This window comes from Salmo trutta, chromosome 2 (assembly GCF_901001165.1).
Source record: "Salmo trutta chromosome 2, fSalTru1.1, whole genome shotgun sequence".
Classification (NCBI taxonomy): domain Eukaryota; kingdom Metazoa; phylum Chordata; class Actinopteri; order Salmoniformes; family Salmonidae; genus Salmo; species Salmo trutta.
This window is the reverse complement of record NC_042958.1, coordinates 59,061,390-59,083,157: the sequence shown is the minus strand read 5'-3', so window position 1 is coordinate 59,083,157 and position 21,768 is coordinate 59,061,390. Positions and strand designations below refer to the sequence as shown.

Below are 21,768 nucleotides of genomic sequence, written 5' to 3'. Positions count from 1 at the left end.
AGTAAAATAAATAGAGGCTCTTTATTTTATTATGTTAAGTCCTGTTTATACAGTGTGCTAACATGTCACTCTCCTGTATCCAGATTGTGTGGCCTGTAGACATTTCACCAAGAATTGGAGAAACTGGGATCATGTTTACACCTGATATTAACATGTGACTTTCCAATCAAGATGATCACTATCAGTTTATGGCTCCGTGTGTCTATACATGGTATTAACATTACCATCAACTGACAGGTGGATCCAAGCCTGCCATCTTCTGATCACAAGCAGGTGTGCTTGCCACCGCTCCACACTGGCTCAGACCATAGCCAATGATAGAGGCCTCTAGTGGCCAAAAGGCTGTAATTAGCATGGGCTGATCCCTCCTGGTGACTCTGGAGTCATGTTCAACCGGTCATCAGGAGGGATCTGCCAATCTTGGAAGAACAAAATTGACAACTTCAAAATGGAGACTGCCTCAATGGCGCTGCCCATGCTGTCACAGACGCCATAATGGCACGTAGAGGACTCATCTTTGTCTATCTATCTCTATGGCTCGGACAGACAACCATTCGTTCAGTTCACAGGGGTCCTGGAAGGCACTCGGATTACAGTTTTGACTTAAGTGAAGTATTGTCCTAAGAAATGTCTGTATATAAATGTGTATATTTATTTTACATCATTTGTGAATGTCTGATGCGATTATTAATACATTATAACAAATAATGAAAAGTGAAGGATTGTGTGAACTGGCGCTCTAGGACACTGGCTGCTGGTTCCCATGGCAGCAGGTCTCTTAGTCCCCTCATTTGATTGACCAGAACCTTCTTGTTCACCATAGAGGAAACAGGAGTTTCCTATTAACCTACAGAATTCCATCAGACTGTCACTTTTCACTCCTCACTCTTCTCCCCTTCTTCCAGCACACTGTAGTTCTGTTTGTGTTGCTTCTAGTCTCTTTAGGTCTTGGGCCTCCAGGCCAAAGACCCATTTTTCTCTGCAGTGAGTCAGTCTTGGGTCAAGGGCTTTTGGGGACTTTGACTATAAACACCATGGGGTCTTTGGCCTTGTTGCTGAAAGCCCTGCGGATGATCTCCACAGCGTGGGGGTGAGTCACGCCCTGCAGGGACACTCCATCCACTGACACCAGCTCAAATCCAGCCTGGGGAAGGAAGGTTAGTGAATACATTTGTCTTGTGCATGCTCTGTTGCTCTAGTTTGTGCACACACACACATTGCCCCCTTTCAATTCAACATCACTTTGTGTTGTTGTTTGAGCTCAAAAACATTCTGATTGCATTGCTCTCTGTTCTCTTTCTATAATGTGGTGCCAAAGAGTCTAAATGCCCCGGTTCAAAACATGCATTACTCAAATAACCCCCACAGATCAGTACTCTGCCCTCAAATAAAAGAGCTCCTTCAAAATGCTTATTATAACAAGGATCCCTTGAGATTAACTTGGGCCTCTATCTCATCACTATGTTTGATTTCATCACTAGCGACATTCATATTTCCATTAGTCGGGTCAATTCAAATTAGTTGGAAAAGATCTGAATGGAATGTGTGATGTTCATAAGGTGAAATGCCTATCCGAATGGTGGTTTATGGGTCATGTTGTAATGAGACCGGTTGTAGCCTTAGAGCTTATAACAGGTCATAACACAGGTTAGAACAGGTGTACCTTCAGGACTTCACACGTGGAGGCGGCTCCTCCTGGGAAGATCTTCTCTATCTTCACCACCGGCTGCACCTTGGACTCCATCCCACCAGAGATACTGATCCCTGGACCAGGAAAACAAAGGCATTATTACATACAATTCAACACATTTTTGATTGTTTGTGTATGAGTGAATCATCACATTTGTATTGGCTCTGTTGTAAGCTACTTTGCTGACCCCTTTCTATAATAATTAATTCATAAATGCATATTACAGAGAAGTACTGGAGGTGCAATTGTTTGGTAAACCATGAGGATGGCAAACTGACAACGTGACATAACAATTGTACATGAACTCACCCAGTGACTGCTTAGTCTTGGAGATGCTGACGGTTTTCAACTCGTACTTTATGACCGGAGCACTGCCATTGAGGCCATTCTCAGAGGAGCTGGGATGACCGTTCACCTGCTCCCTTCCCAACCCCTCTGCTGTGAAGTCAGCGTCCAGGCCAGAGCCAAACACCTGGGACAACAGGGGCCTGCTGCGTCGAGGAGCGCTCTGCAGAGTGAACACAGTTTCTTTCTCCCTTTTATCAGTTTTCTCCTTTTTACCCTTGGAAGTCCCATTCCTGAAGGGAGACCTCCCCCGCTCTGAGATGGTATCTCCCTGGTCCATTGACACATCAAAGTGGACGGAGCGGACCGTACCACTGTGTCCTCGTAGAGTGGAGGGGGGGTCGGTGGTGTTGCTGTGGGCCAGCAGCCAGTTGGGGAGCAGGGGGCTGACGGGGGGAGGACGGAGGGAGTCTGAGGAGGCGTAGCCATCCACTGGGACGTCCAGCAGGGGGGGGAATGCTCTGGAGGTATGGGTGTGCTGCTGCCGGGGGCTCTGGGACGCAGACAGACGCAGCCGCTCTAGCTCCTCCAGCAGCTGGCTCTCCCTCTCCACCTCCTGGGAACTGTGGAGCTCAAAGCCACCCTGGAAGTCTACATGGGGATTCAGGAGTTAGTGTAACAACCAACATCCTGGAGAGCAGACTTGTGTTCCAACACGACTTTAAAACCATGTTCCAATAATCATGGTCTTCAACCTGAACCACAATTAGTTGAATCAGGTGTGACTGTGCCGGGCTGGAACAAAAGCCTGCACTTACTCCCCCAAGAATGAATTAAAGAAACACTGCTATACTGTAGATGGGACCGTACTGACCTGGGATGGGGGTGATGAGGTGTCGTCTGGGGGCTCGTCCAGACTGGGGGGAGCGCAGAAGTGGGGATCTGACTACATGATAAAGGAGGGGAGAAACGGGGTAATTTAAAGAATGGAAATGCTTTCCTTTAAATGTATTGTTGAATGTATGGGTAGTGTGTACATTACTCTATGAATATGCATGTCTTTCCTCACCAGAACGGTACTTCAAGATATCATAGGCCTCCACTTCGAATGGGACCACCATGTTGTTGAAAAGCCCTAGGTCAGCTGGAGGCAGCAGCATTCTAAAGCGGAAGAGAGTTATTAGCTTATAAAAAGAACAGGATTGTTTTCATTGTCCAGTCATCAAATAATAGGATTTGTGAGTTAAGCCGAATGCTAAATCCGTCAACTGGCCGCTCCCCTTCCTATCTAAATCCTTAAAGTGAATGTTGTTACTATTGTTGTTGCCTCTCTGTGTACCTGATCTCTCTCAGCAGCAACAGCTTCTCAGGCCGGTCCAGCACGGCCAGCAGGTGGCGCACCAGGTTCTCCACCACACGCTCTGTTATGTACTGCAAGAGAATAGTGACTATAACACTGCATGCAAAAATCCATGGAATAAGGATGATAACAGTTAATATTTTCGGTGCCTCTCCTGCCCAGGCCCCAGGCTCCATACCCGTCGGCAGGTCTTCATGACGGAGGCCACCTCGTCCTCACTCAGCAGCCTGCGGGCCATGCCCTCCACCACCCCCAGCATCTCTGGGTCCGGCCCGCTGGGTCTGCGCCTGCGCTCCCCATCTAGGGACATAACCAACACCCAGCTGGTTGTAGTATACCAACTCAACTCTATAACAAACTAACTCTGGTTTTAGCCATACTTATATTGACTCATAATGACAGAGTAAAACTCTGTTGAAATAACAGCTAGTTGTACCATTAACTAAAGTTATTCTCTTATAGTCTACAGGATCATTGAAGGTACTACTAACCTCCGCCTGCCCCGGATTTGGGGGGGGACTTGGAGCGCCCCTTGGAGGTGTCTCTCCTGCGACCCCTGAACAGCAGGTTGACAAAGGTCTTGGAGCGCTGTAGGGTGCTCCTCTCAGGATTCTTCCCTCCTTTCTGCTGTTTCCTCTGCTTCGTCTGCTTCACCTCTACGGCAGGACAGGAAGGAGACAGGGCCTCAACCAAACAAGACTATACTCAGTCATTTTACAAAAACAAGTTCTTCTGAGTTGTCTAATCGTTGCAGTAAACTCCCTTTCTATCTAAACCTGTCCACCCCTCTGGCCTCACCTGCTACAGTGACCTGGCTCTGGGAGCGATGGATGGGCTGACTCGGTCTACTGAGGGCTATTAGGACGGCCGTTTTGGGGGACTCTCCTCTCCCCCTGCCTCCCTCCCCCCGGATGGCCGAGTCCTGCAGGAGGGTGGTGGCCCCCAGGCTGTGGCTAGTGTCCGCACCCATCCTGTGAGGCGAGGGGTCGGTCTGGATGGCGGTGTCAGTGCACTGGCCAGACTCAGACCTCTGGTCCTCAGTAGAGATACAGACGTCCACCATGTCCATGCCGAAGGGCAGGCTGGGGGGGAACATGACCTGAGACAGTCCGCTCAGAGAGGAGATAGGAGTCCCAGAGGACAAGGATGAGGCAGAGGAGTTGGAGTCCGAGCCCTGGGAAGAAGACTGCCGAGTCCCATTGCCACTGGCCACTGAGAGAGGAGACACACACATCAGTACAGATATAGTGTTAGTTTTGAATTGTTTGTGTGGAAGATCTATATTCAAAAATAAAAGTTAGCAAAAGTCACCAGTGGCCCGTTGCTTTCTTAAATAATTCAAAACCACACCTGAAACATAATATAGGCTACATGAGGTAAGGAGATGGTTACATACACTTGTTAAGCCACCTGTATTCTGCCACCATCTCCTTATAGGCAGGGTATCGTCCCGCTTCCTGCAAAGATGCGGCCAGAGATATGCAAATAGGTTACAGTAGAGTTCTTGACCCATTCACCGGATCAAGAGTAACTCTAGAACCACAAAGACAGAGTCATATATAACGTAGAGAAAGAGCAGCAAAAAGGTCCACACGTCGACAACAAGCAATGGAAATCGTTTTCTTCCCAACACATATTACACCTTTGACATGCTTCGTACTGTTATTTTCCCTAGTACTGGTAATAGTGTTTCCCTTTTAAAGAGGGGCCAAGGCGAGGTAAAGAATTGGAGAACATGAAACTACAAAACGTGCCTGTGCGCTTTAGATCATCACCTGATCCTGGCCGAGCTGCCTGGTGAATAATGCATGCAGCCTGGCTATTTTTCACAGGGTGAAACCCAACCCGCCACAGGTAAAGTGAGCGAGCAATATTACAACTGTACGCCAGCTGTCTGCCCTGCAACGCAACCTGCTCTCTTGGTGTGTGTACTGTAGCAACGGTGTGTGTGTGTGTGTGTGTGTGTGAAAGAGAGACAGTGAGTGAGTGACTGTGTGGGCCATTTTCACTGACCATTACAATTGGGCTACACACTTTCTCAATGGAGAGTAGTCATGGTTCATTCTGGAAGGTGATACACCTCCATTACCAGGTCATCAATACACCAAGAAGCATGGATCTCCACGTGTAAATATGAACGCAGCGGTGGAAAAAATCAATAACAATCGCATTTGGATCTATATGGAATCACAGGCTCCAATTGTCTGTTTTTAAAGTCTTCGACGTTCAAGGTAGTAGAAGGTCAACCTCCTCACTCACCTTGATGGTCAGCATGATGTGTGTGTGGCTCTTCAGCACCTCCACGGCACTGCTGTGGCTGATGTCCTCAAAGCTTACACCGTTGGCCGCAAGGATCTGGTCGCCCATATTGATGCCGTTCCGTTCACCCAAACCACCAGGATCCAATCTGACACAGCACACGTCATAATATCACTGAACAGTGCAGGGCATAAGAGTCCGGCACAGGAAATACAGACACTTCAAACTAAGCAAGGATTTAAATGATGAATTCAAAAAGCGGTTCAACTTTATTTCTAATGATTTCTTTGTTTCTCAAGCCGGAGATGTTACAGTATGAGCCTACTTGGAGACGTAGATGCCCAGGCCGAACTCCTTGCCCCCTCGGATGTTGAAGCCCAGGCAATAGTCATCTGAGGTGGTGTAGAGGTGAATGATCCTCCGCAGGGCCCCATCTGAGCTGGCCACCGAGGCGGAGGGTGTATGCCCACTCTCCTCCACCACCATCCTACCGTGGATCAGATCCACCCTGCAATGGAGAAATGTTATGGGGTCGAATGTTTTTGTGACGTATACTGGCACATATGGGTACACACTGTAATAGAGTTCTGCTCTATCACAAGTAATCAAACCATTGACATACAGTGTCCAAAACATTATGAACACCTGCTCTTTCCATGACATAGACTGACCAGGTGAAAGCTATAATCCCTTACTGATGTCACTTGTTAAATTCACTTCAAATCAGTGTAGATGAAGGGGAGGAGACAGGTTAAAGAAGGATTTTTAAGCCTTGAGACAACTGAGACATGGATTGTGTATGTGTGCCATTCAGAGGGTGAATGGGCAAGATGAAATATTGAATTGCCTTTGAGCGGGGTATGGTAGTAGGTGCCAGGCACACGAGTTTGAGTCAAGAACTGTAACGCTGCTGTTTTTATTTAACGCTCAACACTCAGTGTATACTGGTACATAAGGATCTACACTGCAATAGAGTTATACTCTAACATTTAGGCTAGGAGTAATCAAACCATTGATATATACTGTATACATGTATCAAATACATGTAAAGACATGATCAGACCTATATAAGTACTTAAAGAAACTATGGAATTTAAGTTGCTAATTAGATAAAGCTTTATTGACAGGATTCTAACTAAACACAATCAAATCAGAGACAATTCAAGGGGTGAAAGGGACTCAATTCCAAACTGTGGCTCTGAATTGACAGAGAAAATGTGTCATTTATAAATGGGAGGTCTGTGCTTACCAGGTTGTCTTCTCTTTGGAGTAGCGGATACCGGGTACTTTGCCCACGCGTCTCACCACCATCCTCAGTCTGTTGTTCCCTGTCAGGACTTTAACTGCACTGCTCATAGTGATGCTCTCCAAGCTCACCCCATTCACCTCCACCAGCTTGTCCCCCACACACAGGCCTGCCTGCTCTGTGGACATATGCAGTGCATTCGTAAAGTATTCAGACCCCATGACTTTTTCCACATTTTGGTACGTTGCAGCCTTATTCTTCGAAAAAAAATGTTTTTTCATCCATAAGTATTCAGACCCTTTACTCAGTACTTTGTTGAAGCCCCTATGGCAGCGATTACAGCCTCAAGTCTTCTTGGGTATGATGCTACAAGCTTGGCACACCTGTATTTGGGGAGTTTCTCCCATTCTTTTACGCAGATCCTCTCAAGCTCTGTCAGGTGGGATGGGGAGCGTCGCTGCACAGCTATGTTCGATCGGGTTCAAGTCCTGGCTCTGGCTGGGCCACTCAAGGACATTCAGAGATAAAAATGCCATTGTAAAAATGGTGCCGGAGCAGAAGGCATACGTTTTACGTGCCCCCAACTGATTGCGTTTTTGTTTGTTTATCTGCGTTGTTTGTAACTTATTTTTTTACTATTTATGTACATAATGTTGCTGCAACCGTTTCTTATGACCGAAAATTACTTCTAGACATCAGGACTGATATTACTCACCACGGACTAGCAGAATCCTTTTTCTTCTTTCACGGCTCTGACGAGGCCGAGGTGGAGGATATACGGCTCCCTCGAGAACAGGCACCCGACCCCAGTGATCTGCATGAAGAGGAGGCGGAGAAAGAGAGGCCGGAGAACGGGCTGCCTTCTGAGGAGTAGGAGGCGATCGAATAAACCCCCACTCACCTCAATTCTGCTAGCAAACATACAATCTTTGGACAATAAAATGGACGAGCTATTAGGAAGATTAAACGACCAACGAGACATTAAAAACTGTAACATCTTATGCTTCACGGAGTCGTGGCTGAACGACGACAATATCAACATACAGCTGGCTGGTTATACGATGTACCGGCAGGATAGAACAGGGGCGTCTGGTAAGACAAGGGGTGGCGGTCTATGTATTTTTGTAAACAACAGCTGGTGCACGTTATCTAAGGAAGTCTCGAGCCATTTTTTGTTTCTCATGATAAGCTGCAGACCACACTACCTACCGAGAGAGTTTCATCTATATTCTTTGTAGCTGTTTACATACCACCACAGTCAGAGGCTGGCACTAAGATGGCATTGAATGAGCTGTATTCCGCCATCAGCAAACAAGAAAACGCTCAGAGGCGGCGCTCCTAGTAGCCGGGAACTTTAATGCAGGGAAACTTAAATCAGTTTTACCTCATTTCTATCAACATGTTAAATGTGCAACCAGAGGGAAAAGAACTCTGGACCACCTATACTCCACACACAGAGATGCATGCAAAGCTCTCCCTCACCCTCCATTTGGTAAATCTGACTATAATTCTATCCTCCTGATTCCTGCTTACAAGCTAAACTTAAAGCAGGAAGCACCAGTGACTAAATAAATAAAAAAAAGTGGTCAGATGAAGCAGATGCTAAGCTACAGGACTGTTTTGCTAGCAGACTGGAAAATGTTCCGTGATTCCTCCAATGGCATTGAGGAGTACAGCACATCTGTCATTGACTTCATCAATAAGTGCATCGATGACGTCTTCCCCACAATTGAAGTCGGAAGTTTACAAACACCTTAGCCAAATGCATTTAAACTCAGTTTTTCACAATTCCTGACATTTAATCAGAGTAAAAATTCCCTGTCTTAGGTCAGTTAGGATCACCACTTTATTTTAAGAATGTGAAATGTCAGAATAATAGAGAGAATGATGTACACTGCTCAAAAAAATAAAGGGAACACTTAAACAACACAATGTAACTCCAAGTCAATCACACTTCTGTGAAATCAAACTGTCCACTTAGGAAGCAACACTGATTGACAATAAATTTCACATGCTGCTGTGCAAATGGAAAAGAAAACAGGTGGAAATTATAGGCAATTAGCAAGACACCCCCAATAAAGGAGTGGTTCTGCAGGTGGGGACCACAGACCACTTCTCAGTTCCTATGCTTCCTGGCTGATGATTTGGTCACTTTTGAATGCTGGCTGTGCTTTCACTCTAGTGGTAACATGAGACGGAGTCTACAACCCACACAAGTGGCTCAGGTAGTGCAGCTCATCCAGGATGGCACATCAATGCGAGCTGTGGCAAGAAGGTTTGCTGTGTCTGTCAGCGTAGTGTCCAGAGCATGGAGGCGCTACCAGGAGACGTGGAGGAGGCCGTAGAAGGGCAACAACCCAGCAGCAGGACCGCTACCTCCGCCTTTGTGCAAGGAGGAGCAGGAGAAGCACTGCCAGAGCCCTGCAAAATGACCTCCAGCAGGCCACAAATGTGCATGTGTCTGCTCAAACAGTCAGAAACAGACTCCATGAGGGTGGTATGAGGGCCCGACGTCCACAGGTGGGGGTTGTGCTTACAGCCCAACACCGTGCAGGACGTGTGGCATTTGCCAGAGAACACCAAGATTGGCAAATTCGCCACTGGCGCCCTGTGCTCTTCACAGATGAAAGCAGGTTCACACTGAGCACATGTGACAGACGTGACAGTCTGGAGACGCCGTGGAGAACGTTCTGCTGCCTGCAACATCCTCCAGCATGACCGGTTTGGCGGTGGGTCAATCATGGTGTGGGGTGGCATTTTTTGGGGGGGCCGCACAGCCCTCCATGTGCTCGCCAGAGGTAGCCTGACTGCCATTAGGTACCGAGATGAGATCCTCAGACCCCTTGTGAGACCATATGCTGGTGCGGTTGGCCCTGGGTTCCTCCTAATGCAAGACAATGCTAGACCTCATGTGGCTGGAGTGTGTCAGCAGTACCTGCAAGAGGAAGGCATTGATGCTATGGACTGGCCCGCCCGTTCCCCAGACCTGAATCCAATTGAGCACATCTGGGACATCATGTCTCGCTCCATCCACCAACGCCACGTTGCACCACAGACTGTCCAGGAGTTGGCAGATGCTTTAGTCCAGGTCTGGGAGGAGATCCCTCAGGAGACCATCCGCCACCTCATCAGGAGCATGCCCAGGTGTTGTAGAAAGGTCATACAGGCACGTGGAGGCCACACACACTACTGAGCCTCATTTTGACTTGTTTTAAGGACATTACATCAAAGTTGGATCAGCCTGTAGTGTGGTTTTCCACTTTAATTTTGAGTGCGACTCCAAATCCAGACCTCCATGGGTTGATAAATTGGATTTCCATTGATTATTTTTGTGTGATTTTGTTGTCAGCACATTCAACTATGTAAAGAAAAAAGTATTTAATAAGATTATTTCTTTCATTCAGATCTAGGATGTGTTGTTTAAGTGTTCCCTTTATTTTTTTGAGCAGTATATTTCAGCTTTTATTTCTTTATTTCTTATCACATTCCCAGTGGTTCAGAAGTTTACAAACACTCAATTAGTATTTGGTAGTATTGCCTTTCAATTGTTTAACTTGGGTCAAACATTTCGGGTAGCCTTCCACAAGCTTCCCACAATAAGTTGGGTGAATGTTGGCCCATTCCTCCTGACAGAGCTGGTGTGACTGAGTCAGGTTTGTAGGCCTCCTTGCTCGCACACTCTTTTTCAGTTCTGCCCACAAATTTTCTATAGGATTGAGTTCAGGGCTTTGTGATGGCCACTCAAATACCTTGACTTTGTTGTCCTCCATTTTGCCACAACTTTGGAAGTATGCTTTGGGTCATTGTCCATTTGGAAGACCCATTTGCGACCAAGCTTTAACTTCCTGACTGATGTCTTGAGATGTTGCTTCAATATATCCACAGAATTTTCCTTCCTCATGAGGCCATTTATTTTGTGAAGTGCACCAGTCCCTCCTGCAGCAAAGCACCCCCACAACATGATGCTGCCATCCCCGTGTTTCACGGTTGGGATGGTGTTCTTCGGCTTGCAACCCTCCCCCTTTATCCTCCAAACATAACGATGGTCATTATGGCCAAACAGTTCTATTTTTGTTTCATCAGACCAGAGGACATTTCTCAAAAAATACGATCTTTGTCCCCATGTGCAGTTGCAAACTGTAGTCTGGCTTTTTTATGGCGGTTTTGGAGCAGTGGCTTCTTCCTTGCTGAGTGGCCATTCAGGTTATGTCGATATAGGACTCGTTTTACTGTGAAAATGGAAACTTTGTACCTGATTCCTCCAGCATCTTCACAAGGTCCTTTACTGTCATTCTGGGATTGATTTGCACTTTTCGCACCAAAGTATGTTCATCTCTAGGAGACAGAACACGTCTAAGTGTATGTAAACTTCCGACTTCAACTGTACATACCCTAGCCAGAAACCATGGATTACAGGCAGCATCCGCACTGTGCTAAAGGCTAGAGTTGCCGCTTTCAAGGAGCGGGACTCTAACCTGGAAGCTTAGAAGAAATCCCGCTATGCCCTCCGACGAACCATCAAACAGACAAAGTGTCAATACAGGACTAAGATCGAGTCATACTACACCGGCTCTGATGCTCATCGGATGTGGCAGGGCCTGCAAACCATTACAGACTACAAAGGGAAGCACAGCCGAGAGCTGCCCAGTGACACGAGCCAACCGGACGAGCTAAACTACTTCTATGCTCGCTTTGAGGCAAATAACACTGAAACATGCATGAGAGCACCAGCTATACTGGAAGACTTTGTGATCACACTCCCCGCAGCCGATGTAAGACCTTTAGACAGGTCAACAGTCACAAGGCTGCAGGGCGAGACGGATTACCAGGATGTGTACTGCGAGCATGCGCTGACCAACTAGAAAGTGTCTTCACTGACATTTTCAACCTCTCCCTGTCCGAGTTTGTAATACCAACATGTTTTAAGCAGACCACCATAGTCCCTGTGCCCAAAAACACTAGGGTAACCTACCTAAATGACTACCGACCCGTAGCACTCACATCTGTAGCCATGAATTGCTTTGAAAGGCTGGTCATGGCTCACATCAACACCATCATCCCAGAAACCCTAGACCCACTCCAATTTGCATACCGCCCCAACAGATCCACAGATGATTCAGTCTCTATTGCACTCCACACTGCTCTTTCCCACCTGGACAGAAGGAACACCTATGTGAGAATGCTATTCATTGACTACAGCTCAGCGTCGTGCCCTCAAAGCTCATCAATAGGCTAAGGACCCTGGGACTAAACACCTCCCTCTGTAACTGGATCCTGGACTTCCTGACGGACCGCCCCAGGTGGTAAGGGTAGGTAACAACACATCCGCCATGCTGATCCTCAACACTGGGGCCCCTCAGGGGTGCGTGCTCAGCCCCCTCCTGTACTCCCTGTTCACTCATGACTGCAAGGCCAGGCACGACTCCAACACCATCATTAAATTTGCCAATGACACAACAGTGGTAGGCCTGATCACCAACAACAACGAGGCAGCCTATTGGGAGGAGGTCAGAGACCTGGCCGTGTGGTGCCAGGACAACAACCTGTCCCTCAACGTGATCAAGACAAAAGAGATGATTGTGGACTACAGGAAAAATAGGACCGAGCACGCCCCCATTCTCATCGACGGGGCTGCAGTGGAGCAGGTTGAGAGCTTCAAGTTCCTTGGTGTCCACATCACCAACAAACTAACATGGTACAAGCACACCATGACAGTCGTGAAGCGGGCATGACAAAACCTATTCCCCCTCAGGAGACTGAAAAGATTTGGCATGGGTCCTCAGATCATCATTTCTGCCCCTCCCAAAAGATAGAATTTGTAGATAACTGGCCCTCTTTCTGGGATTCACCCACAAACAGGACCAAGCCTGGCCTGCTGAGGAGTGACGGACTCCATCCTAGCTGGAGGGGTGCTCTCATCTTATCTACGAACATAGACAGGGCTCTAACTCCTCTAGCTCCACAATGAAATAGGGTGCAGGCCAGGCAACAGGCTGTTAGCCAGCCTGCCAGCTTAGTGGAGTCTGCCACTAGCACAGTTAGCGTAGTCAGCTCAGCTTTCCCCATTGAGACCGTGTCTGTGCCTCGATCTAGGTTGGGCAAAATTAAAAATGGCGGTGTTCGCTTCAGTAATCTTACTAGTATAAAGACCTCCTCCATTCCTGCCATTATTGAAAGAGATTGTGATACTTCACATCTCAAAATTGGGTTACTTAATGTTAGATCCCTCACTTCCAAGGCAGTTATAGTCAATGAACTAATCACTGATCATAATCTTGATGTGATTGGCCTGACTGAAACATGGCTTAAGCCTGATGAATTTACTGTGTTAAATGAGGCCTCACCCCCTGGTTACACTAGTGACCATACCCCCCGTGCATCCGGCAAAGGCGGAGGTGTTGCTAACATTTACGATAGCAAATTTCAATTTACAAAAAAAAAAACAATGACGTTTTCGTCTTTTGAGCTTCTAGTCATGAAATCTATGCAGCCTACTCAATCACTTTTTATAGCTACTGTTTACAGGCCTCCTGGGCCATATGCAGTGTTCCTTACTGAGTTCCCTGAATTCCTATCGGATCTTGTAGTCATAGCAGATAATATTCTAATTTTTGGTGACTTTAACATTCACATGGAAAAGTCCACAGACCCACTCCAAAAGGCTTTCGGAGCCATCCTCGACTCAGTGGGTTTTGTCCAACATGTCTCTGGACCTACTCACTGCCACAGTCATACTCTGGACCTAGTTTTGTCCCATGGAATAAATGTTGTGGATCTTAATGTTTTTCCTCATAATCCTGGATTATCGGACCACCATTTTATTGCGTTTACAATTGCAACAAATAATCTGCTCAGACCCCAACCAAGGAAGATTAAAAGTCGTGCTATAAATTCTCAGACAACCCAAAGATTCCTTGATGCCCTTCCAGACTCCCTCTGCCTACCCAAGGACGTCAGAGGACAAGAATCAGTTAACCACCTAACCGAGGAACTCAATTTAACCTTGCGCAATACCCTAGATGCAGTTGCACCCCTAAAAATTAAAAACATCTGTCATAAGAAACTAGCTCCCTGGTATACAGAAAATACACGAGCTCTGAAGCAAGCTTCCAGAAAATTGGAACGGAAATGGCGCCACACTAAACTGGAAGTCTTCCGACTAGCTTGGAAAGACAGTACCGTGCAGTATCGAAGAGCCCTCACTGCTGCACGATCATCCTATTTTTCCAACTTAATTGAGGAAAATAAGAACAATCCGAAATTTCTTTTTGACACTGTCGCAAAGCTAACTAAAAAGCAGCATTCGCAAATGGAGGATGGCTTTCACTTCAGCAGTAATAAATTTATGAACTTCTTTGAGGAAAAGATCATGATCATTAGAAAGCAAATTACGGACTCCTCTTTAAATCTGGGTATTCCTCCAGGGCTCCATTGTCCTGAGTCTGCACAACTCTGCCAGGACCTAGGATCAAGGGAGATACTAAAGTGTTTTAGTATTATATCTCTTGACATAATGATGAAAATAATCATGGCCTCCAAACCCTCAAGCTGCATACTGGACCCTATTCCAACTAAACTACTGAAAGAGCTGCTTCCTGTGCTTGGCCCTCCTATGTTGAACATAATAAACGGCTCTCTATCCACCGGATGTGTACCAAGCTCACTAAAAGTGGCAGTAATAAAGCCTCTCTTGAAAAAGCCGAATCTTGACCCAGAAATTATAAAAAACTATCGGCCTATATCGAATCTTCCATTCCTCTCAAAAATTTTAGAAAAAGTTGTTGCGCAGCAACTCACTGCCTTCCTGAAGACAAACAATGTATACGAAACGCTTCAGTCTGGTTTTAGACCCCATCATAGCACTGAGACTGCACTTGTGAAGGTGGTAAATGACCTTTTAATGACGTCAGACCGAGGCTCTGCATCTGTCCTCATGCTCCTAGATCTTAGTGCCGCTTTTGATACCATCGATCACCACATTCTTTTGGAGAGATTGGAAACCCAAATTGGTCTACATGGACAAGTTCTGGCCTGGTTTAGATCTTATCTGTCGGAAAGATATCAGTTTGTCTCTGTGAATGGTTCGTCCTCTGACAAATCAATTGTAAATTTCGGTGTTCCTCAAGGTTCCGTTCTAGGACCACTATTGTTTTCACTATATATTTTACCTCTTGGGGATGTCATTCAAAAACATAATGTTAAATTTCACTGCTATGCGGACGACACACAGCTGTACATTTCAATGAAACATGGTAAAGCCCCAAAATTGCCCTTGCTAGAAGCCTGTGTTTCAGACATAAGGAAGTGGATGGCTGCAAATTTTCTACTTTTAAACTCGGACAAAACAGAGATGCTTGTCCTAGGTCCCAAGAAACAAAGAGATCTTCTGTTGAATCTGACAATTAATCTGGATGGTTGTACAGTCGTCTCAAATAAAATTGTGAAGGACCTCGGCGTTACTCTGGACCCTGATCTCTCTTTTGAAGAACATATCAAGACTGCTTCAAGGACAGCTTTTTTCCATCTACGTAACATTGCAAAAATCAGAAACTTTCTGTCCAAAAATGACGCAGAAAAATTAATCCATGCTTTTGTTACTTCTAGGCTCGACTACTGCAATGCTCTACTTTCCGGCTACCCCTTGGGTTGTGCCGTGGCGGAGATCTTTGTGGGCTATACTCGGCCTTGTCTTCGGACGGTAAGTTGGTGGTTGTAGATATCCCTCTAGTGGTGTGGGGGCTGTGCTTTGGCAAAGTGGGTGGGGTTATATCCTGCCTGTTTGGCCCTGTCCGGGGGTATCATCGGATGGGGCCACAGTGTCTTCTGATCCCTCCTGTCTCAGCCTCCAGTATTTATGCTGCAGTAGTTTGTGTCGGGGGGCTAGGGTCAGTCTGTTACATCTGGAGTATTCTCTTGTCTTATCCGGTGTCCTGTGTGAATGTAAATATGCTCTCTCTAATTCTCTTTCTCTCTTTCTTTCTTTCTCTCGGAGGACCTGAGCCCTAGGACCATGCCTCAGGACTACCTGGCATGATGACTCCTTGCTGTCCCCAGTCCACCTGGCCATGCTGCTGCTCCAGTTTCAACTGTTCTGCCTGCGGCTACGGAACCCTGACCTGTTCACCGGACGTGCTTGTTGCACCCTCGACAATTACTAGGATTATTATTATTTGACCATGCTGGTCATTTACGAACATTTTAACATCTTGACCATGTTCTGTTATAATATCCACCCGGCACAGCCAGAAGAGGACTGGCCACCCCTCATAGCCTGGTTCCTCTCTAGGTTTCTTCCTAGGTTTTTGGCCTTTCTCAGGAGTTTTTCCTAGGGAGTTTTTCCCAGCCACCGTGCTTCTTTCACATGCATTGCTTGCTGTTTGGGGTTTTAGGCTGGGTTTCTGTACAGCACTTTGAGATTTCAGCTGATGTACGAAGGGCTATATAAATAAATTTGATTTGATTTGATCAAAAGGTTTTACAGCTGCACCATCGAGAGCATCCTGACTAGTTGCATCACTGCCTGGGTATGGCAACTGCTCGGCCTCTGACCGCAAGGCACTACAGAGGGTAGTGCAAACAGCCCAGTACATCACTGGGGCCAAGCTTCCTGCCATCCAGGACCTCTATACCAGGCGGTGTCAGAGGAAGGCCCTGAAAATGTGTCAGACTCCTCCCACCCTAGTCACAGACTGTTCCCTCTGCTACCACATGGCAAGCAGTACTGGAGCTCCAAGTCTAGGTCTAAGAGGCTTCTAAACAGCTTCTACCCCCGAGCCATAAGACTCCTGAACATCTAGTCAAATGGCTACCCAGACTATTCACATTGCCCCCCCTCCCCGCACCACTGCCACTCTCTGTTGTCATCTATGCATAGTCACTTTAATTAACTCTACCTACATGTACATACTTCCTCAACTAACCGGTGCCCCCGCACATTGACTCTGTACCGGCACACCCCTGTATATATTGTTACTTTTTTACTGCTCCTCTTTAATTTCTTGTTACTTTTATCTCTTATTCTTATCCATGTTTTTTAAAACTGCACTGTCGGTTAGGGGCTCGTAAGTAAGCATTTTACTGTAAGGTTGATTTGTTGATTTGTCCCGAAGCAACTCCTGCGTTGTCTTGGCTGTGTGCTTAGGGTTGTTGTCCTGTTGGAAGGTGAACCTTCTCCCCAGTCTGAGGTCCTGAGCGCTCTGGAGCAGGTTTTCATCAAGGATCTCTCTGTACTTTGCTACATTCATCTGTCCCTCGATCCTGACTAGTCTCCCAGTCCCTGTCGCTGAATAACATCCCCACAGCATGATGCTACCACCACCATGCTTCAACGTAAGGATGGTGACAGGTTTCCTCCAGACACGAAGCTTGGCATTCAGGCCAAAGAGTTCAATCTTGGTTTCATCATACCAGAGAATCTTGTTTCTCATGGTCTGAGAGTCCTTTAGGTGACTTTTGGCAAACTCCAAGCAGGCTGTCATGTGCCTTTTACTGAGGAGTGGCTTCCTTCTGGCCACTCTACCATAAAGGCCTGATTGGTGGAGTGCTGCAGAGATGGTTGTCCTTCTGGACGGTTCTCCCATCAACACAAAGGAACTCTGGAGCGCTGTCAGAGTAACCATCAGGTTTGTAGTCACCTCCCTGACCAAGGCCCTTCTCCCCCGATTGCTCAGTTTGACCAGGCGGCCAGCTCTAGCAAGAGTCTTGGTGGTTCCAAACTTCCTCCATTTAAGAATGATGGAGGCCACTGTGTTCTTGGAGACCTTCAATGCTGCAGAAATGTTTTGGTACCCTTCCCCAGATCTTTGCCCCGACACAATCCTATCTCGGAGCTCTACGGACAATTCCTTCGACCTCATGGCTTGGTTTTTACTCTGACATATACTGTCCACTGTGGAACCTTATATAGACAGGTGTGTGCCTTTCCAAATCATGTCCAATCAATTTAATTTACCACAGGTGGACTCCAATCAAGTTGTAGAAAAATCTCAAGGATGATCAATGGAAACAGGATGCACCTGAGCTCAATTTTGAGTCTCATTGCAAAGGGTCTGAATACTTAAATATTTGTAGTAATTTATTTGCAAACATTTCTATAAACATGGTTTTCGCTTTGTCGTTATGGGGTATTGTGTGTAGATTGAGGGGGGAAAAAATGATTTAATCCATTTTAGAATAAGGCTGTAACGTAACAAAATGTGGAAGAAGTCAAGGGGTCTGAATACTTTCTGAATGCCCTGTACAGTACATGCATGGACACAGACATGCAGATGCTCACACAGTCGGTCTCTCAATTTAAAAACAGTCAAGGTAGAACAGTGTCACTCATGTTATGTCACACCTGTCATGTGTAGACTAAATGTGTAACACAGATATATAGTTGTCTGGATGTATTTTTTACCTGCGGAGCTGTTGTCCTCTACCTTGCTGACAAAGATGCTGAGGCCGTGCTCCGAGCCTCCACGCACGCTGAAGCCCAGCCTGCCGTCCACACTCTTATCCACTGTGACCGTATGGATGTCCTCACTGTCGTCTCCACCTGACAAACACGTCATAGATCAATACAGATACTACCAGGTGAACCCCAAGAGGAAATTCTGCTGTAAGTTTGATGAGTGACACTTTGATAATATAAGGGATCACAAAAAGGCACCTTTCGCCTGTATGTCATACGGGGTTAATTTTATGCCACAATATATGTCTTCAAAGAGCTGAACACATTAAGAAAACGAATGGTGCTTAACTTGTCTGTGTAGCAGTATATGGATTGTGATGAGGGGAGGCCTATATGCCAAACACCGGTCATGCCTTAGAGGGCACGCTGATCTGATCTGAGCCAATCTCTGGTGTGGTGTACCAGAGCGGCAGCCTCACCGTCCACAGGAGAATTGATGAGGATGACCCGGCCCATGGGGGAGGAAGATCGGATTCCACGGCGCTGCTGCTGCTTCCGGAGGAGGTGGCGCGTAGCCGTGCCTGACCTCTGAGTCCCGGGGGTTGCGTCCCTGCAGGAGGGGTCTGACGAGTGAGCCATGGCCAGGAGCTGGGTCCTCTTTCACACACGCCTACCCAGTACACACTCCTCCAGGGGCTCAGCGCTGGATGAAGGAGCCTAGAACAGAAGGAGATGGAGGCTCAGGTTTGATGAAACCAGATAATAGTACAATTCAATGGCTTGAAATTGTCATAAATGCATGCACCGAAGCCAGAACATAAACTAGCAGAATATATTGACATGATTGAGTAGCATGGTAACTCACCAGTGCAGATGGGTGGTTTGTGACATGTTGGCAGACCCTCTGCCTCCCTGGACTCACACTCTGGTCCATTCCTGGCCATGGTGAATCTCACTCCCCCACCTAACACCATGAGAAACACAGACCTGTCCAATGTATGCAGTAGGTAAGATATCATGCAGGGTCAGATACCTCATCCAATTGAATAACCAACCAAATGTTATGTGCGAACTGATTAGGATACATGTTGCTCAATTATTTCAAACATGCTGCAGTTTCTTAGATCATATCGACTGTAGGTTGAGCAATGATGAACGGCTGAGCTCTTTTTGATAACGGTTTCTTAAGCTGACTTTCATCAACCTGCCTGACCCAATTACAGACACGATGTCACATGCTTTCGATGCCATGGATACCTTGGACTAAACTTAACCCAATGCGTGATAAACCCGGTGTCGTCATGAAGGAGGATTTCCTCCATGCGCCTACGGCTTGTCGGGACCTTGGACAGCGACGTTGAACTAACTGCGTAAATAGAATGCACTGTTGGCAACATTATGTTAGTCAAGCATCCCAAACTACTGCCATGTAAAGTAGGCCGGCCTTAAAGTACACTTTCCTTACTATTATATGTTTTATTAGAGGTAATGCGTACGTTATCTGCGTAGTTCGTCAACAACAGCAACAGCCTGGGAGCTGTACAATAGCCTACCGTGGCATGTTTTGCCAATATAGTCAAATAAAAATAAATAAAATAAAACGCTCCGACAAAATGAATTGTACGGCTGAAAAATACATTTATAAAAACTAAAGCGCTGATAATGTGCAGATATTCACCAGCACCATTTCACCAACAATGACTGACTACTAAGTTGCTGGAAGGTGTTAACGCTACATTAATTCACTCGACAGCATACAGATATCCTAGGATAAACTCAAGCTATTGTTTTAACCGGATTTTTAAGTTTTAACATTACCTTTGTCCATGTTGTGTTGAATGACCTAGCTCACCTGGGAAAAGCACAAAGCTATCGAAGTCCCGCCCTCTACAACAATGTGATTGGATGTCTTCATTTTGACTGGGACACAAAACTGCTTTCAGATTGGCTGCTGAACCAGCTCATTGTTCCTCTGAGTAGGAACTACAGGTAGGCAACTCATGGCAAATAGGCATACTATTTCCTAATTTTATGAGCCATATTTTTATAAAAGCCATAATAATCAATTTCGATATCAAATAAAGGTATTTGATCAAATCCAATGTGTCCTGACGTAAAAGCAGTCTTCATTTAGAGCATTGTGCCAGTAACCCGAAAGGTTGCCGAATCGAATCCCCGAACTGACAAGGTAAAAATCTATCGTTCTGTCCCTTGTATCCCCCTTTCCCCATTGTGCTTTTTTTTTTTTACATTGTCTAAATGATACTCCAGTGGAAACAAAAGGCTCAGTTTATTGTCCGTGAGGGTATACAGTACAATGAAAAACTATTTTATCAGCCTCTCAGGTATGAGCTGGTTGGAGTGGTGGAACTGAGTGTAATGCATCAGCTCTGGTCCCTCAACAGTTTAGACCCAGACCATCATTAACACACTCACAGAACTACAACACCTTCAGCATTTTTAGAAGACATATCTAACATAGCAAAATGACTTGTGCAACACACCCTTACTGAACACTGAGGTCAAAATAGATATATATACTTAATTTATGTTTTCTTTGTATACGAATCAGATGGTTTTCTTAGCTTCTGTATATTGTTGAAGTCTTTGCTTTGCCTACCATACATACACTGAACAACATTTTTTACACATCATAAAGTGTTGGTCCCATGTTTCATGAGCAGAAATAAAAGATCCCAGAAATGTTCCATATGTACAAAAAGCTTATTTCTCTCAAATATTGCACACAACGTTGTTTACATCCCTGTTAGTGAGCATGCATCCTTTGTCAAGATAATCCATCACCTGACATATGGGGCATATCAAGAAGCTGACTAAATAGCATCATCATTACACAGGTTCACCTTGTATTGGGGACATTAAAAAGCCACTAAAATGTTCAGTTTTGTCACAACACAATGCCACAGATGACTCAAGTTTTTAGGGAGTGTGCAATTGGCATGCTGACTGCAGGAATGTCCACCAGAGCTGTTGCCAGAGAATTGAATGTTAATTTCTCTACCATAAGTCGCCTCCAACATCGTTTTACAGAATTTGGCAGTACGTCCAACCAGCCTCACAACCACAGACCATGTGCATGGCATTGTGTGGGTGAGCGATTTGCTGATGTCAAGGTTGTGAACAGAGTGCCCCATGATGGCAGTGGGGTTATGGTATGGGCAGGCATAAACTAGGAACAACGAACACAACTGCATTTTATCGATGGCAATTTGAACGCACAAAAATACCCTGACAAGATCCTGTTGCCATCGTGAGGCCCATTTTTTTTTTAAGGTACAGTACCAGTCAAAAGTTTGGACACACCTACTCATTTAAGGGTTTTTCTTTACTTTGACTATTTTCTACATTGTATAATAATAGTGAATACATCAAAACTATGAAATAACACATATTGAATCATGTACTAACCAAAAAAGTGTTAAACAAATCCAAATATAAAATATATTAGATTCTTCAAAGTAGCCACCCTTCGCCTTGATGACAGCTTTGCACACTCTTGGCATTCTCTCAACCAG

At 45.8% G+C, this 21,768-nt stretch overlaps 1 protein-coding gene across 4 annotated transcripts; it reads right to left on the bottom strand.

Moving 5' to 3' along the window:
• Positions 1 to 4: 4 nt before the first annotated feature.
• Positions 5 to 21,245, bottom strand: LOC115159013 (PDZ domain-containing protein 7). Of its 4 annotated transcripts, none has more exons than XM_029708419.1 (17): positions 20,051 to 21,245; positions 19,098 to 19,219; positions 18,712 to 18,949; positions 18,239 to 18,376; positions 6,844 to 7,018; positions 5,920 to 6,102; positions 5,595 to 5,742; positions 4,732 to 4,792; positions 4,134 to 4,547; positions 3,827 to 3,991; positions 3,514 to 3,635; positions 3,315 to 3,406; positions 3,045 to 3,136; positions 2,850 to 2,921; positions 2,000 to 2,626; positions 1,664 to 1,764; positions 5 to 1,144 (listed from the first exon to the last, which is right to left on the bottom strand). In XM_029708419.1, the coding sequence occupies exons 3-17, from the start codon at positions 18,869 to 18,871 to the stop codon at positions 1,001 to 1,003; spliced, it is 2,694 nt and encodes an 897-aa protein (XP_029564279.1). In that variant the 5' UTR covers positions 18,872 to 18,949; positions 19,098 to 19,219; positions 20,051 to 21,245; the 3' UTR covers positions 5 to 1,000. The 4 variants fall into 4 exon arrangements, with proteins under 4 accessions (XP_029564279.1, XP_029564282.1, XP_029564285.1 ...); XM_029708422.1 differs by having other exon boundaries at positions 19,098 to 19,196; XM_029708425.1 differs by having other exon boundaries at positions 20,085 to 21,245.
• Positions 21,246 to 21,768: the final 523 nt, after the last annotated feature.